The 19594-nt window shown below is 33.0% G+C and overlaps 2 protein-coding genes across 2 annotated transcripts; both read right to left on the bottom strand.

Annotated features, from left to right (window-relative positions):
• Window positions 1-3669: 3669 nt before the first annotated feature.
• On the bottom strand, window positions 3670-4065 carry LOC126708437 (uncharacterized). The gene has a single exon (XM_050408231.1). The coding sequence runs from the start codon at window positions 4063-4065 to the stop codon at window positions 3670-3672; it is 396 nt and encodes a 131-aa protein (XP_050264188.1).
• A 4100-nt stretch (window positions 4066-8165) lies between these two features.
• Window positions 8166-15159, bottom strand: LOC126709141 (uncharacterized). The gene is made up of 7 exons (XM_050409248.1): window positions 14698-15159; window positions 11789-11877; window positions 11608-11683; window positions 10835-10884; window positions 10409-10750; window positions 9927-9965; window positions 8166-9026 (listed from the first exon to the last, which is right to left on the bottom strand). The coding sequence occupies exons 1-7, from the start codon at window positions 14915-14917 to the stop codon at window positions 8850-8852; spliced, it is 993 nt and encodes a 330-aa protein (XP_050265205.1). The 5' UTR covers window positions 14918-15159; the 3' UTR covers window positions 8166-8849.
• Window positions 15160-19594: the final 4435 nt, after the last annotated feature.

Genomic DNA, 19594 nt, shown 5'->3' with positions numbered 1-19594 from the left:
TAAAACAATGGTCTAACATTTTTGTATGATACGTAGACATCAAAATTTTAATGATGTATTAATAGTTGTTTGCTTAATCATGATTATTATTTTTGATTAATTCAATTTTTAGTGGTGATGTTTTTATAATGGGTCAGTAAACAAGCTTGGACTCTATGAGATTGAGCCACATGTCAAGTCCTCTAAGTTGTTTTCTCAAAAAAAAAAAAAAAAAAAAAAGTCCTCTAAGTTGTTTTAACTCACCTAGAAATGATGTGTCATGACTTGCATGCCAATTGAAGCCATGATGCAGCATCAGATGAAAAGTTTTATATGGAAATTTTAATTAAATACAAGACCAAAATTTAAATTCAAATTCAAAGTTTGTAATTAAGTCTTGGTAAGGAAAAATTCCAAAGTAAATTACTATTGAGTTGGTTATAAATTGAGGCTTCTTATATAAGATAACACACAAACATATGGGGAAGAATCCTATAAAGACTTCGCTTGAAAAGAGTCATCTTTAGTTCGAGATTAAGCCAATGGCCCTCCACTTCAAATCAAGTACTTTCATTTGGAAGATATCAAGAAATGATTCGAGATCAAGTTCCATAGCTCTTGAATCATAATCTGCAGCAGGGATCGAGCCAACTTCCACTGGCATTAAATAAACACTCTTCTTCACATCTAGTTTGAAGATATCATATCAATAAATGATTAAAGGTAAAGATTCATAGCCCCTGCATCGTAAAGTTTGCTGGAGATTGAATCAAAAGATTTCACTATATTATATATATTTTTTGTAATGAATTATATAGAGAATTGTACTCACCTTAATACAAATTGATTATTTGTTACACTCTTTGTAACTGTATCATTTATCACCATGAAATTTGCACGTACAGAAACTGTTTAAACTCTAAAGCCTTTATCATCCACCGACTATCTAGACTGAAAAACTTTTATTAACTTCATGATGAGTTTCTTACTTTCTTATAATTAATATACAAAAGGAAAGTAAGAAAAGAAAATGCGATGAAGTCGGTGTTATACAAAAAACATAACCACTTGCTAGTTACTACAATCAACAAGGAAAAGACAAAAATGGCAAAGTAAGTCTGGATCAGTCCAATTCAGTGCTTCTCAAGACTCTAAATTACGAGAAAGTTTGTGGTCATAAAAATTTGTTAATTTTTTTTACAACCTTGTTGATATGACAGATTATTAGTAATAGGAAAAAAAAAAATGTTAATGTGTTCAAATAAAACGATTAAGGCCCTGTTTGATACGCGAGTTCAAACACATATTTTTAGTTTTTAAACTCACGTATTAAACGGGCCCTAAAATTTTGTCAACTCAATTGTAAAAATTTTGTGTGTTTAATATATTCATCATTGTGATCCTCGCGATTAGGTTATAGATCACAAGTTTGGTGGGAGACAAACTACTTGGGTGCAAGCATGATAGCACTCTATAATGTGTGAGTGTGCAACTTAAGCGAAGGACCCACTAAACACAGTGCGTACGTACGGCAGTAAGCTCTTACATCCCCCCTTTTTTAGTCATTCCAAATTATAATGAGACAATGTTTTCTGCTAAGTTAGTAGGAGAAATCTCTTACAATTTACTATATAATAATTGATAAAATTATTTATATATATTATTTAAAAAAAATTATTTGAGCCGACGGAGAAATCTCTCTCAATTTACTAAATAATGATTTATAAAACTATTCACACGTGTTCTTTTAAAAAATTAACCCGAATCATTAAATAACCCGTGTAACTAAAAGTCCGCTTGAATGGTCTCCAGGTCATGATTGGTAAACTTTTTCCTTACAATGGAGGGCCCATAAGAAACTGGGACAAATCAGCACCACAGCATTTTGCTAGGCTAGGCCTCCCCCTGTTTCTGTTTTTACTCTTTGGTGAGAAAAGATTCTGTAACTAGTCGACGCAGAGCAGTTTCATGCCTTTGAAAATTTTGGAATCAAGACAACCTAAATTATGACCCTGAAGTCTGACCTACTATGACTCTTTGTGGCACTAATGAAATCAATTAAGTGGCACATAATCTCTGTATCCAATGATCATGCATATGGTGGTGGAAATTTCCCATGCAATGTTATTAGGGGGAAACAAAATATTTCTAATCTTTCCAAATTATGGTCTCTCATGAGGTTCAAATAATGACTTAACGGTAATGATATCTTTTATGGTAGCTTATATCTGTGGTTCAAATATCACATTTCTCTTTCTAAAATTGACAACCCACCTATTTGAAAATGAAGTCATCATATCTTGATAGTGATCTAATCATATCTTGATAGTGATCTAATTATAATGGGACACCAAATTAATGATTATACAAGAAAAGCAAGAAATAAGAAGTGCGGTCATGTTAGAAGTATTATAAATATGTACATATTAAGGTACAATGCTAAAAGAACTGTATCTAAAAATTTATACATAATTTTTTGTACATTAGGAATCAACCAAGGCCGGCCCTAGGCCTAGGCTACTCAGGCCATGGCCTAGGTCTCCTACTAGAGAAAGGACCACAATTCTAGGAGAGCAAGTGATTTTTTAAAAATTTGTTTATAAAAAAAGTATTTTTTTAGATATTAAAAAAAATTTGTAGTACATTTTTTTCTCCACTTTTAAGAAAAGCCTAAAAAAATTTAGTGATACTAAAAATAATACAAATTTTACTACATAAGTTTTACATATAGATGTATTACCAATCAAAAGAAGTAATTCAAATAGAAAAATGCTAGAGATACTGTAAATTTTATTACATAGCCTTCACAAATTGATGTGATAATGAATATAATTGATGAACTTCAACAACCTAATAAATGTGTGTTTGAATTATTTTTTGGGCAATAATTATCATATACTCGTTATTGCATACTCAGCGTACAAACATTGCCATATGAACTCAAATTGTGTTTTGAAAAAAAAATTTTACGATTTCATAATTTTAACTAAAATCATGTTTTTAACACGATTTCAAATGGAATGTGTATAGAGTGTGCAATAGTGAGTGTGTAATAATATTTTCACTTATTTTATTTTTATTTTGTGATTAATGATAAATCTTTGTAAACCTCATATTGTAAAATTTGTAGTTTCCTTAGCATCATTTATTCAAATATTCATTTATTATTTTCTTGAAATGTCACCGATTACATTCATAATCACATTAATTTGTAATTTTTTGTATTAAATTTTTTTACATTTCCTCCAAAAAGATTAATAGAGTTTTAGCTCAATTGCCATGAAGTGAATTAGTCATATTAAAAACCAAAAAAAAAAAAAAAAAAACCTTCAATATAAAACACTAGCTAAATATTATAGAAATGGTCATTTAAAATTAGCTGTCTTGACTTGAGCCGGCCCTAGTGTCAACAAATATGTTGATGGCATAAAATCTCCATGCACTCAGTTGTAAACATACCAAGATATATTCTCCAAACTTTCCTTCCCTATATAGCAACCTCACACACACCCCTATCCTCACAAAACCTGTGTCTCTCTTTCTCTCATTTCTTGTTCCTTCCTCCTGTGTATCATTCCACTACAGTAAACAAACACAGACACCGACACCGACACTAGAAAGAGCTATGGCTCTCTCACGTGCCATGCTCATGCTAACCCTGTCACTCACACTCATTGCATCCTCCATTGCTCAAGGTCCATCATCAGCACCTACAAGCACCGCCATGCCACCAAGCACCGCCAAGCCACCAACAACTCCAACCGCCACAGCTCCTTCACCAACCACAACAGCCATGCCACCAACCACCACAGCCACACCACCACCATCATCTATTTCCTCACCTCCAGTTATGCCTCCTTCAGTTTCATCAACCCCACCAACGGCAGCTCCTCCAGCTGAAAGCCCAACAAGCACAGAGGCCCCAAGCCCAACTGGTAGCTCACCACCTTCACCACCGAGTGGAGCGCCATCTTCACAAGTGCCATCTTCTTCTTCTCCCCCAGTGACGTCGACCATTGCATCGCCACCAACAGAGGGCCCTTCCTCACCTTCAAACAAAGGAACTAGTGTTCGTGGAAGCAGCATGGCTATGCTAGCATTGTTTGGAGGGATTGCACTCCTTAATGCTTAATTATTAATGACACCATGCCCTGGTCATTGTTTAAATTCATGTAGATTAATTATGATACTTATTTGTGTATTCATTTTTATTTTCTTCCCTTCTTTGTTTTTGTTTTTGTTTTTTCTTTCCTCGTGGATGATTCTTGGGAGCTGATCCATTTGTGATTTTGTGAGAGTAGGAGATGGGGTTTGGAGATTTATCAGATTTTACAGCTCTTTTGTAGCATTTTGACTTAGTTGAATAAGAGGGACTTTCGATTCCTGTTTGTGTTTTTAAGTGTGTGATTTTAGGAAAATCTAAAGCTATTACCAATTCATCATAGAAGGCTTATAAACTGCCCTGATAATTGATAATAAATATGATTGGTGTTACAATAATAACATAATTATTGTTTTTATTTTTATTTTTATGACAGGTAGCATAATAATTAATAAATCTTATAAATGTCGGTAAATTTTATTACTTTTAACACCACATGCACTACATTTTATATATACTAGCTAGCTAAAAGAAAATGACATCCTGATTTTTCTATGAAGATAGAAAGGTACAATTTCAGTGTCGGTTTCACTTGGTTAGCTTAATTAGAAAAGTGGACTAAGCATTTATTTTAGAAGTGGGATGACAAAGAAATGAACCAACTTGCTATCTGCTTCACTGACTCAGCTTGCTATAAGCTCCAATTACTAGCTAGTTTAAACATGCTTTATTTATTTACTTTAAGAACTAGTCGTTGTTAAATTTTTTTTTTTTTACACAAAAGTTTCCAATATTACTTTAGAGTAAAAAACATATAGAGGAATGAATAATGACATTAAAAGCATTTGTTACAAAATAAAAAAAAAGGGTAGTTGGCTACGAATAGGGGTAGATGGGAGGTTTGATAAATAGTTGTGAATGGGTGTATAGTAGTACAAGAAGAAGTAAGTGGTGGCCCTGGTGGGGAAGGAATGGATGAAGAAAAAGTTAGGTGCCAGCTGTTAAGATTGAATTATACGTGGAAGAAAGATGGGAGAGGTGAAAATGCTTTTGGAAATGGGGGAAGGAGTTCTTTGGACTTTATTGAGTGCGGGTTGAAGGAGAGAATTGGGCATTTCTTTTTTTTGTTGTGGTGGCAGCATATATAAGGGAGGGGATGATTGATTGTTTGGCTGTGGGGCTTGTGACAAATCAATATGACTAGGAAAGTGATGCGCACATGGTTTCTTAGCCCCACAAACGTATGTGCTTTGAGAGAGAGAGAGAGAGAGAGATTTTTTTCAAGTTTCTAACATCAGTATAAAAAAAATTCTCATACCACTACATTGTGAGAGAGACAATGATAAAAAAGAACTCAATTCCCAAAAATTATACCACTCAATCTAAAAATAAAACATGGCTTACCTCCAATGCACTCCAAAGCCGACATAATAGGAAAACGTATCTGATTTTTGTCACACGTTCAAATCGTGTCAGTTGCAGTGCATTGGAATGCTGAAACCAAACCTTATCTAAAAAAAAAAATTGTTAACATGAACCCTTCACAACAGTGTCAAGCACATTATTACCTATATACTACCATTCTCTTCACTTTCTAGCTTTGCAACATTCCTTTATCATAATTTACTTTCTATTTTCCTAGGTTCATTATTAGATTTTTCTCTTATAATACATGAGTGTTAAGAGTCTTGTAATTTAACTACACTTTATGGTGTTTTTAACTAAAATATCTAAGATTTAAATATTTCCTCCAATTTATAAAAAAAGAAAAAAAGAAAAGAAAAGAAAAAAGGGATATCTAGTCATCATGGATGACAACGGCCAAAGAATTTTCCCATTAATGCCTATAGAGAATATTTTTGAGAGAAGACAATAGATACAGTATTTAAGAGTGATAAGTTTATTTAATTAAACTAATAAATGATAAATAATTATTAAATATTGTCACATACTCACATCCATACTAAAAATAAAATAAAAATATAAAACAAATGTGTGTAAATAGCATTTCTGATAACTATAAATGGAAAAAAGAAAAGCAGTTAGAGATATAAAAAGATTCACCAATTCAATCTTATAAAATATAAGGAATAAATTTTATACCCTATTTCCACAACGCAGCCCTATTTCTTTGCCTACTGTAAATTACTATTTACCTGTATATTTTACCCCGTGGAAGTCATTCTATCCTGTGATCAATAGGCACTTGAGCAAAATAAAGTATAGATGCATTGCCCAAAAAGACAGATTCTCATATAATTTTCAAAAGGTGTTGTTTAAAGAAAGTGAATATAAAAGCATTGGATTCCTTTAAAAAGAGCTATATGAATAAGAAACTATAAGAATCATTGTCCTCTTTTATATCTTTGCCTTTATTCAGAAAGACATGATACCATCCACAACCACAACAATGTTTGTAAAAAATCTAAAACCTTAGAAATATTGCCTACTCCTTATAAAACTTTACCCAGTCAAAGCAAATAGTCATGGTGGCTTTTGCATTCTGAGTCCCATTGTTGAGATAACATTGGCTAATCACAAAATGACACTGCCTCCCTCTCCTAGTTTATTTAGGACATTATTTTGATCATGATTGGTTTCTATCTCTTTTCACTTGGGGGCCCAAATGTCACTCAAGCCTTTAATAGCGACAAAACCCACATGTTAGCTGTTTGTTGCCGTAGTTTTCCTGATATTGTCGTCTTACCTACGCTTAAAATATAAAGGATAAGTTCTCTAAAATATATATATATATATATATATAAAAAGGATAAATCTCTTTAATCTTTATCGCAAGGAGTAGGGTAATACTAGAAAAATAACAATTTTTACAATAATTGAGTTGACAAATTTTTACTATTTTACCTATTAATAATATTATTTTTTTTACTTATTAATAATAACTTGTCATCTCAGTAATTATGAATTTTTTTTAGTGTCTCTAGACTTATTGATATTGTGAATGAGGATTTTGGCTCTCTGTGTAGGTGTTTGAGAGTGTGTTGGAATTAGAATTACCACCGACAGGAATTTGGGCACAACTTTCAAGTTATTGATCTTTTTGGATCCTCACTTCAAATGTCACATACTGTCTATTTGGATTAAGGCAAAAACAAATTTTGTTTTTATTTATTTATTTATGTTTTGGCAAATAATATAAATTTTCGTCATTTTTGGAAATAAGTTAGCTTTTATTTTATTTTTTTCCACAAATTTAACATAAAAGTTACTAAAAACTGTATATTGTAATAAATACTTTCTGAATAAACTACTGAAAACTATAAGGGCCCAAACGGACTCATAGTCAGGTCGGATAATGCATAGGTAGACCTTCAGTTGGGCTCTAGCCCACCAAACAGGTGACAAGACAATGAACATTAGTCGGAAGATTTTTTCTCTTTGGATTCCATTATACCATTACTTGAAGTTGTCGAGGTAAGAGTAAAGCACTATTTTCAGCTAGTTTGGACCATTTCATCAGTGACCTACTATGACAAGCAGTGGGCCCACCAATTCAAAGTTGTAGGCCTTGCCCATATCTGACCCATTCGATGATGCTACGAATGCACTATCTATAATAATATCAACAATAGCATTTCAGCAAATCTTAGCCAGGGTAAAAAAAAAAAAAAAAAAAAAAACTATAATTTAGGTTTTAAATTTAATACTGAAAAGACTTGAAGAATAATTATTAAATTTCATCGACCAAAATATGTTTCAATTAGTTCAACTAGTAAAGTTTCTCATAGTTGAATAAGAGATCTAGAATTCAAACTTCCTCGCCTACACCAAAAACTGATTGGTGTCTTGATCTGATGATAAAGAGCTATCATCAAGAGCGAATGCAATAAGTTGAAACTTTCTAAAAAAAAAAATTTCAATGACCAAAGGAGTGAGCTAAAAACTAAATACAAAGGAGTTCAAAGTAAATCGTTTTTACATCAAATGGTGGTTTAACTAAGAGAATCTTGGCAAGCCCTTAAGTTGATGATGTTAGATATTGCTTCCCTATTATCATTAAGCTGTAACTCAAAACATCAATCAAACATGATACAATCATAGCTCTTCTGGCTAGTCCATGTACCCAAAAAAAAAAAAAAATCATTCATAACATTAACATTATATCTTACATTGCACACACAACAGTTATGCAGGTTTTACAGTTGCAGAATTTGATCTCACTCAAATTGGCAGAATGCAAAAAGCATTAGCAAAAACAAACCCGAAAGAAAGGAAAGGACAAAACAGTAGTATTACCGAGGAAAAGTTTATTTTATTCAGCACTCTGCGTCTACATGGTTGAAGCTTCATGAGTTTGTCAAAGGACCCCAACAGAAATTGTGAAATTTTTGTGTTCAAACGAAAAAGCCTCAGACAATCAACAGATTCTCCCTCTGCTTTACTTTGGCACAGTTGCAACTTCAAAGAATATGTAAATTTATAAAGGGATGTAGCAAAAACAACCTTGAAACAAGAAGTTTTGATTAGCTTGGTTCTTAACTAGAAAAGGAGAAAGAAAGAAAAAAAAAAGCTTCTATGACTGGTAGTTTTTCCACTCTCCTGTAATGTTTAAAGTGTTTAATACATTTGTTTGTGAGGTAATCTAGATTTCTACTATTGTGATTGCTTTGACCCCCAAGAATAATTCTGTGTAGAGGGTTGCAAAGCCAAACCAAAGTCCACACCCCTTGGCGAAAGAGTCTCAGTTAAAACTTGTGGTAAAAAACACTTAGATAGAGTGAACTGAAATTATCATAGTTATCTTCATCTACCTTCTTCTTTGTTTTCTTCGGCACTCAAAACAATCAGTACATGGGGACTTATCTCTACTTGAATAATTAGCTTGAAGCTTGCTGGATGGTATTTTCAGGTCTTCAACTAGTACTTGGCGAAGCTTTTCATTTTCCTCCAAAAGCTCCTGAATGACTTGCTGGTGTTTTAGTACCTGAATGCATAAGCAATTTATTTAACTGGACCATTTTAAACAAGTTATTCAAGCCAGTGGATAACACAACTAGAAGCTTAGAGGGAAAGAAAAGGCAAATGTTTTATTGACAACTAAACTTGTAACCATTTAATTCATTTCTAAGAATGTGTAATTCAAGCAACAACTTCAAAACAGATCCCAAGCATGCATGGAGGTTCAAAAGCCTTGTATGGATGCCACAAACAAATCCATCAACACAACTTAGCTGCTCAATTGCTCATAACACAATTTGTTACTATATTGGATGAATTCACTACCCCGGAAATGTAATAATCCAACATGGATGAGATGTGTGATTTCTTGTAAAAAGTTCTTTCTAGGAGCATTCATAATGAGCTCAATAAATCATTATTTTTCCAAATTTTGGTGAGCCAAATCCCTTTTTTGGTCTCCAACCAACTAGCCAGCCACTAGACTAATTATTGCAAAGCTACAGAAACTCAACAACATTGTTGAGTACTGTAGCTTTGCTAAATAATTTCCTACCCATTTTTTATTTCATACCAACTCCAACAGATCTCTTTCTCTCTCCCTCTCTCTTTTACAAGACCAGACCTTCATGGATGCTTTCTTGATCTGCCCCCTGCCACCATTCACCACTGCTGCTGCCACCTCTGTTGATGGCCTCTCTTTTATTTTTATTTATTTTTCCTCTTTTTTTGGTTCTCAATTTTCTTTCTTTTCCTCTACACCAGGTCTCTCTCTTGCTCCACTCTTCTTTTTCTCACCTTCTTCTCACTATGGCCAAACCTACTCTCTCTCTCTCTTTTTCTATTACATGATCAGTATTTTCCAACAGAAAAAAAAAAAAAAGATAAATTGAAATCAGTTAAAAATCAATGGTCATTTTAAAATTACCACGTGAAGCATGTTGTTTTCTGACCGCAAGCGTCCAGCCTACAAAGGTCAATTCCACAAATTAGAACTTCACTACCACATAAAACCAGCAACTCAAATAACATGAATATGTATATATAAGTTCTAAATATATCTAAGATCAAGTTACATGCATTTATGAGACAATGTTGTGAAAGGTTACAGGGTAATGATATTTTTCAGGAGTAACCTAACACAAGGAATTGTATAAAGATTTTACAGGTGGTACTCCATGACTAGTCCATCAAATAAATGAATTCAAGGCACTAATATTATACTCTTAGAAAAATATATTTCAAGTCAAATAAAATTTTAGAAAAATAAAAAATAAAAAATAAAAAATAGACTCTAAACTAGTTTGCAGAATAAGCTTGATCTGCAGTAATTAAAAAAGGAGAATAAAAAAATTTGCACTTCAAGCGAACCTGATAGTGACAAACAGATGTGGTCCATCAGTTTCTTACCATGTCATTCAATTCGGTGTCCTCCCCTTTCAAAGCTGGATTCTGCAAAAAGCTACTGAGAACCTTTTCTGTTCGACTGCCAAAAGGTGAGTCAATAGGAGTGCCTTTTGATGGCATATTCTCATAAGTTGAACCTGAACCAATATTTCCATATCCAGGCAGGATTTGAGATGTGTCTTCAGGTAACTTGGTTCCCAACTGCATGATACTTCCCATTGGATTTTGGTTTAATGATTGATTCATCATGCTCATGCCACTTTGCAAAGACGCTGGAAGAGCACCTTGTCCAATGGGTAAATTGGGAGCAATGCCAAACTTCAGCATCATCTTTGTCATTGTTTGCTACGAAATTAAGAATTTAAATTTCAGATGCACGAGTAGCAAACCATAACAGGTTGGTAACTAGTAAGAGAGAAAAATACATACCATAAGACAAGATTGAATTTGATGCAACACCCCAGGCTTCACAGCAAGACCTGAAATTTATGATCAATGTTTCAGATATCATACACAATTATAGTTATAATGTATGAATAAGGGAGCATGCATGTATAATTCCCTTATTGTAAGGGGGTGAAAGGGCATTAAAGTCAAATTATGTACAAAATAAGCATAGCCATTTCAAGAGGACAAACTTGTATTATTAGCCACTTACATATAGGAAACATCTGAAAACAATTAATCAGCACACTTTATTTTTAACTTTAATGTGTTGTCTAATCATATAGGGACCTTAAGAATCTATAATCTTATTGTAATACAATTCTTGATATACCAATGATCTCCATGCTTAGAATGATTAACAAGTCATGATGGCCTCATCAAGAAAAATTGAACTAGTTTAGTAACAAATATTAAATAAAAATAAGTATAAATGTATGAAATATTTTTAAATTTTAACATATATTTTATACTTGATTATATTTAGTAATATACATAATTATGTGTATAAGTCAGGCTTGATTGAACATTTACTAGCTTGAGATGCATCAACTCTTGAACCTTGTATTTATGTAGATTGCAATAATTTGTATATGCTGATATAAAGCACATTTGCACCATGTATTGTATATCTTCCCATACAATGGAAACAGCCTGTGGACTGTGTTCCTTAGGCTTTATGATCTTAGTGCTACCCATATGTATAACAGAAATAATATACAATAGATTATCTCCCATTAGAGTATAACATGACATACCAACTCCAAAACCATGGCCGAAGCCAACACCACATCCAACGCCTGCTTCAATATTCTTAGCTCCCAACTTTCTCATCTAAATAAGGAGAGATGAGAGAAAATATTTAATTAAGAGTCTAAGTTGTCATTTAACCACGCCAAATTTAGCAGTAAAAATGTAAGAAGGTAGAGTTTGACTTACAGTGTCATTCACATGTCTGCTAACACCAGATAAAGCATCAGTTGCCCCTCTGGTAGCACTCATAACTTGATTTAGCATTGGTATTGCACCTGATAAACAGTTTAATTCAAAATTTTCTATTAAATGAATATTCGCTGATAAGGCAAAGAAAGAACCAAAATGCCTGTACTCTATGGTATCACTATTCCGCACTCTTCTACCTTTTTGAATTGAAAATTTTGCATCACTATTCAACAGGACAAGAAACTTTTGCACCCCTCCCCCCCAAGCACCCATTTAGCTCATTTGATTTTTCTTTTTTTAATAAGTAGTTAATCTAAATTGATCAAACGAAGACATTCATGAAAGAAGCATGTTTTTGAAGAATTAAATAACTTCTTATGCCATTCCTTATTCTAATTATAAGGTCAAATAAGAGTGACCACACCCAAGGTTGCTACAAGCAAAAGAATTAAATTACATCCAAGAATTGCATTCTATTTGAATCTTGAGGCAAATCTAACTTGGGCAGACCTGTGCCCAGTTAAGTTAAAGTCAAATCTATGAGGTTGACAAGGACTTCTATAGGGTTATGTGTTGTGGTATCCCTATCAACTGATCAAATGAAGACATTCATGAAAGAAGCATTTTTTAGAAGAATTAAATTACTTCTTATGCCATTCTTTATTCTACTTATAAGGAATGACCACAGCAAGGTTAGCTACAATTAAAAGAGTTAAATTACATCCATGAATTGCATTCTATTTGAGGCTTGAGGCTAATCTTATTTGGGCAGAACTGTGCCCCCATTAAGTTAAAGTGGAATCTATGAAGTTGACAAGCAATTCCATAGGGTTATGTGTTGTGGTATCCCTATCAACCAAACAGAAAATTTGCATTAGATGGAAATGAGTGCACGATGAAGCAGAGTCAAGCATAATGGTCCGGTCATGTGCACAAACACTCATGAAGGCACCAACAAAGAGTATAGGCTTAATTCTAGTCAAAAGATACCATGGGAACTTGAGAAAAAAGAGAAAGGCTACATAGTAGTCAAAATTTTATTTATTTATGAACAAATAATATTGTGAATTAAGTGAAAATTGTACATAAATGTTTGAAAATATTGATTAAAAGGTAGGAGTAACTTAAGTATGGATGTTGAGGAAGATGGCTAGCAACACATATTTTATATTTCATTTTATAGTTTTGCCATTTCATGAGTAATGAATGGTTCAACACAAGAATGCATTATCAAGAGTGAGAGAAGTGAGCTACAAAGTGAATAATGAAGTAAAGTCAAGCATAATGGTCTGGTTGTGTGCACAAAAACTCATGAAGACACCAACGAAGAGTAGAAGTTTAATTCAAGTCAAAAGATACAATTGGAACTTGAGGAAAAAGAGAGAGACTACATAGTGGTCACAATTTTATTTATTTATGAATGAATAATATTGTGAATTAAGTGAAATTTGTACATAAAATTGTCACTCAACTATAGAGTCTGATTAACTAAATGGAAATTAGATGCAAAGAGAAATGGGAGAGTCTACATGGTGCTCACAATTTATTTATTTATTTATTTTTGGGAGAATAAGCACTTTCATTAACCACTAAAAGGAATCACTTACAAATAAAATAATAGTTCTTATTTTTCTCATTACAACTACTGTAACTGCTCCAATTGAGCGAAGGCAGCTTTATTATCTCTTATCACCAAAACCACAACTCTTCCAATCAAAGACCTATTATCATCATAGGTTCAACAAATACTTTGGTCCAATATAAAATCGCAATGACAAATATTTTTTTCATGAACCGAAACCCTGTCAGTGAAATCTACACTCATTGTACATCACACTAAAACAACGTCATAAGCCAAGCATACCATTTTTGTTTTTTCGGTTAACATGAATAAATCCCAAGAACATCTTGCTCATAAATAATTTTTTAACAGTCAAGCAGTATATGACGCTGATTTTTATTTTACTTTTCATATGAGAAAATCCTGTGCATATTTGCTTACATATAATCTTATAATAGACAACCAATACTTAACATGATGGTTATACATGCTACAGATGTATCTACATGTGGTTGAATCATCTACTAATGGAAGGCTGATTAAACAAGTGCATTGAAATTGATTACAAAATAAGACCTAGAGGCTATAAGGATGTCTCATATGATTCTATTGTGTTCTACATGGTACTTGAAGCTAGATAATCATCCCAGACAAGAGTCCGCAGCCTGAAATGGGAGCCATTACCAAAATGATAGCACATGACCACTTTCAAAAAACTTACATGACAAAACAACATTTTGATAAACTAATTCATTAGTTTCAACAATAAATTAGCAGGAAAAAAGGAAGGGGGGGGGGGGGGGGGGGGGGACATTTGCAGCCACAATAGAAAGCAATAGACTTTGGAGTGAGACATTCAAACATGCCTCCTCAGAAACAAACTTTAATACAACATTAGCCATGATAATGCATTCACTGATATAATGATGGGCAATGCTAAACAACATTCATCAATTATCTTCATTAGCCCACATAAAACCAAGCATTTAGCAAAACACCAATTTGAGATTAATTAAATGAATACTCTCAACAAACATAAACTCTATCACCTTCTTTTCCATATGGTAGCTGTTAACACTATATGAGCATTCACTTTCGCACTAAACCCAGATAGCAAAAGACCAAAAAATAAATTCAAAGGAAACAATCTCCTGCCATTTCAAACACATACACACACACACAAAAGCAACAGTAACTGAAACATTACATGGGTTCTTAAGCACTGATTGTAAATGGGGTTTTAAATTATTGGGCTTGAAGAGCTTTCCCAAGTCCATATTCCCCAAATAATTAGTGTTTTTTTCAGAGCCAAGACTATGAAAGTGAAAGTGAAAAAGAAGGGTACCTAGATTTATGGGCCTGCCAACACCGATACCAATACCACAGCCGAGGCCAAAGCCAGTAAATACTTGACCCACTTTCAAAGTAAACGGATTCCCTATTTGGATTCCCTGAAACTCATTTGCCTTCCTCTGATTCGTCACTATGCCACTATTCCCATCAATACTACTGCTAATACTAGTATCATTACTGCTACCGCTACTACTGCTACTACTAGCCTCCATTCTTCAACAAGCTTCTCTCTTTCTTTGTCACCTTTTCTCCTTCTAAAAGCAAAAGCCTAAAGCTACACTCTTTTCTCTCAATTTTGTTTTTGGTCTCTGAAATTTGATTTCCCTCTTGCTCTGAAACGTTGGGTTTTGTCAAAAAAAGAAAAAAAGAAAAAAAAAACGCAAGCAGGGGGACAGGGTTGAGGTTTTGTGTTAACCGATAAATAGAGCTGGTTACAACTGTACAGGTGTTCAATATAGGATTTGCCACGTCAACCAAGTATGAGAATGTTCAATGTTTTGAAAGATTTAAACGACTGAGATAACCTTAAGTTGAATTCGAATGACAGTGATATTGGTGCTACCTTATGGTCTTTGGGGAGAGGTTGTACCTAAGTAGCGAGGTACCCAACAAAATGTCAAATTTGGGGTGGACCATTGACCTGGTCTTTTTTTTTTTTTTTTTTTTTTTTTTTTTTTTTTTAAAGTTAATTATTAGATATGGTAAAGTTGAGTTGGGCTGGTTTTTTTTTGGGCTGGGTTTTGGTGATTAGGGCCTATTAAAATTTGGGCCAGTCCTTTTATAAAAAAAAAAAAAAAAATCAATCTTTATTTGTCATAGGTAAATATTTAATAAATGTAATAGTATATTGGGATTGGGATTCGGTGCAGCTATTGCATCATGTAATATCTTTCACATCAGTTTCTATTTTCAAAAATTTTAACCTTTTTTGAAACTCTCAATTTTTTTACCTTTTTAACTTTCTTGATCAATTGATTGGTATTAAAAGTTAACTTCTTAACTTTTAATCTGAATTATTAAGAATGTATTGCATGGTGCAATAGGCCTCCCAAATAAGTATTATGAGACTTAAAATCAAAATGACATTTGAAAGTTGCTATAAGGGCAAATAGATCCCCATGTGCTGCTGTGTGTAAGGATGAAAATGAAGATATTATCTTTGCCTCTTCAAGATTGTTGCCCTCTCTCTTGATATCCTCATCTTGGTGAGGCCTATGCTGCAAGTTTGGCTATTTCATTGGCAGCTGAATATAATCTTAATTATGTGATGTTTGAAGGTGATTCCAAGAGAGTTGTTAATGTTGTAACCTCTCCCTAGTTTCGGATCCAGCTTTGATTGCTATTCTTGTTGAGTTCAAACTTGTTCTTAATTTTTGTTGGGATTTTGTTTTCGTTCCTAGGAATGTAAATTTTCTTGCTTATAACTTTGTGTGTTGGGCTTCTTCTTGTAAGAGCATTCACAATGGAAAATGTCATTTTATCCTATTTTACTATTTCAAAAAACTACTTTATTAATTATACCATACCATTTTACAATCCACTCAACATCCCATTTCTTATTTACATCATTTATTCATTAAAATATTAATTTCATAACCTCTTTCTCTCTCTTCCTCTCCTCTCTCTGTCTTTTCCCTTAGTCTCTCTTCCTCTTCATTTTTCTGGGTCTAAAAGATCACCACCACTGTAAAATATATTTTAAAAATCCAGCCACCACCAAGAAAAAAAAACTAACAACCACTATCACTCACATCCCAGCAAACCCACCACGCCACTAGCTAGCAACCACCACCACAACCATAATAGCCACCACCACACCACCGCCATGCCAACCACCAAACCCACCACCACCAACAACCACCACAAGAAATAGTCACCACAAAAACCACCAAGAGAAAAAAAAATACAAAGAAACCGCCAAAAATCACAACCAACAACCACAAGACCACTACAAGAATCACCAAGAGAAAAAAAAAAAAAAAAAAAAAAAAAGCCACCAAAAACCACCAACAACAACCACAAGAAACAACCACCATCGTTGATCTTGTCGACAACGACCACAACCACAACGCTAAACCCAGAAACCAATCACTGCCGATCTCGTTGATCTAGAAACCCACCACGCCGATCTCCAACTCAACCGCACCACCATGCCGATCTCCACCGGTGGAATTGCAGAACAAATCTAGGTTCTATGTGGCAAAGACGGTGGCTATTCTTTGCAATTTTGTTGGGTATTAGTGATTGTAAAGAACAATACCACTTTAGCAATGGTATGGTGGATTTGTGGACTAGAGTTTTGATATGGGTTTGAGACTAGGTTGGTGATCACGGTGGAGCTCCGTTGATTGTAGAGTGAATCTGGAGTCTGGACTATGGCAGTGGTATGAGGGAGAAACGGAGAGATGATAGAGAAGAGGGAGAAAGAGAGGAAAGTGAGTGAGAGATAGAGAAAGACAAAGAGAGATGAGACACTGTGTGAATGAGAGAGAAAAACATGATATTTAGGAATAAAATATTAGTATAATCTTTTGGCATTGTGCTATAGTACCACCATACATTTACGATGGTCCTGTAGCACAATGCCAAAAAAATTTACAATTTTACAAGTTTAGCAGGCTAACTGTTGAGTACTTTTAAAACTTGATGCTAAATATTGCTAACATATGGCATTTATAGTTCCCATTGTGAATGCTCTAAGTGGGATGGGCCTTTCACCATATCCTCTCTTCCTTTTTGGGTTTTTGTTCAAAATGATAGAAATAGGTCGGTGCCCTCCCCCCTCCTTTTTAGTAATGAATTATTCTTAATTAGAAAAGAAAACATCTACATCTACATCTATTGATACTTTAATATGAATTACACTTGCTAATCAAGCATGTGAGCATTAATGAAATCTTATTTTAAAAAAATTCAAATTCAAATTCAACTTTTTTTAGGAGATCTTAATGAATGTTTTCATTAATTCCTAAATCTATTACTATATTAGTTTTAATATTTGAATTCAAGGAAAATTTACTATACCCCAATTTTTTGTAGGTATGATGTCTCTTGTAGTTAATTTGCTATAACATGTCACCAAAATATACATTGGATGATACCTAAGAAGATAGAGTCCCACATATGAAAAAATGACACAGAGAATTGAACCAAGTAACATTGCAGAGGCATAATGATAGTAGGGAGAAATGCTACTGCCAAAAAAAAAAAAAAAAAAAAAAAAAAACACGAAGAAGAAGAAAACTCATGTTTTTTATTTTTGAAATTTTATATCATGACATTTTAGCTAACTAAAATTAAAATTACGATAGGAATTGAAAACTAACAAAAGAATAGTTTTGCAAGAAAAAATAAGGACAAAATTTAGCTACAAAATTGATTGTAGTCTTAAACTATAACCTTACTTAATATCTTTTTATTGAAGGTAATTTTTGACAAACCTACCATTGAATTACATCTTTTTTTTTATATCCTCCATACTTGCAAAATTTCAAGAAAATTAAAGATCAATAATTATGTCATCAATAAATTGTTTGAATTGCAAGTTTTTGTTAGTTTAAAATTATGCATAAAATATAAGTTTATAGATCATATAGCAAATAATATTTGATTGATATAAAATTTGACATGTGTATTAAAAGCGTAAAGGACATGTAATTCAACAATTAGATTTTCAAAATATATAGTAATATTTATTTTATTGAGTAAGGTTATAGTCTTAAGCTACAACCAATTTTGTAACTAAATTTTATCCAAAAAATAAAGAATAAAAGAGACTAGATATTTTGTCCAAAGTGGCATACACAAGTGAGTCAATATTGTCCCATACCGGCCATAGCGGCTATTAAATTGGTATCAGTACTTTTTAAAAATTTACTAGCTAAAATACAAGTCGTACCGGTTATATCGAAGATTTTTTAGGTGTTTTGGCCAATACAACAAAAAAGAAAATGTAAAAAAAATACTATAAAACCTGTTAATTATTTAAGCTAATATACCGGGTGAATGTACTTTATTGATATTTTACTACAAAACATGTTATTTTGTTTTATCTCACCCTTGGACATACATTATTTTGTTTTAACTTACCAACAATCAGGGTCAGTTTGGGATCCACTTATTTTGCTAATACTGAAAACTTTTTGCTGAAAGTATTATAGATAAAGGTAAAAATTAGTTGAAATAGTATAGTGTGATTTATAAATAGTACCAAAAAGTGTAATGAGATTTATGAATAATAGCAAAAATAAGTTGAATAGTAAAGCAAGCTAACTTTTTAATTTGGAGCAAACACACGCTTAGTCTTTTTTTTTTTTATTAATTTTTTTTAAATGAGAAAATTTGATAGAATATGGGGAAAAAAAAGAAGAAGAAGGAAGAAAGAAAAAGAGATGGGTGTCTGTTGGTGGTGACTGGTGAGTAATGATTGTTGTGACTTGATTAGACAAGGCATTAGGTGGGTCCTACAATGTGAAAATATTTACAAAAATGCCATGATAACTCATAACTCATGACTTGAAAACAAGAAAAAATTGTTTTCATTTTCCATAACTCTAACTTAGTTTTTTGAGTTATGAGTTATGAAAATTGAAAATGAGATCCAAACAACTTAACTTGGTGTGGGGCTCATGAAAAGTGAGTGACGAGTCATGAAAATTAAGTAATGAGTGATGAAAATAGCCTAAACCAAACAACCCCTAACCTTTCATATGAAAATTGAGTAATGAATGATGAAAATAGCCTAAACCAAACAACCCCTAACCCTTCATAGGCTGACATGACCACGAACAAAAAAAGCTAATAATTAACAGAACTTGATAGTTTTTAATAAGAAACGTATTGTCAAGAAAGAGTGCAAAACCATCTACCATAACGTCTTTCGCCTGAAG

The sequence above is a fragment of the Quercus robur genome, chromosome 12, assembly GCF_932294415.1.
Source record: "Quercus robur chromosome 12, dhQueRobu3.1, whole genome shotgun sequence".
NCBI classification, from domain to species: domain Eukaryota; kingdom Viridiplantae; phylum Streptophyta; class Magnoliopsida; order Fagales; family Fagaceae; genus Quercus; species Quercus robur.
Note: the sequence above shows the minus strand (reverse complement) of the source record. Positions and strands in the feature narration are given on the sequence as shown.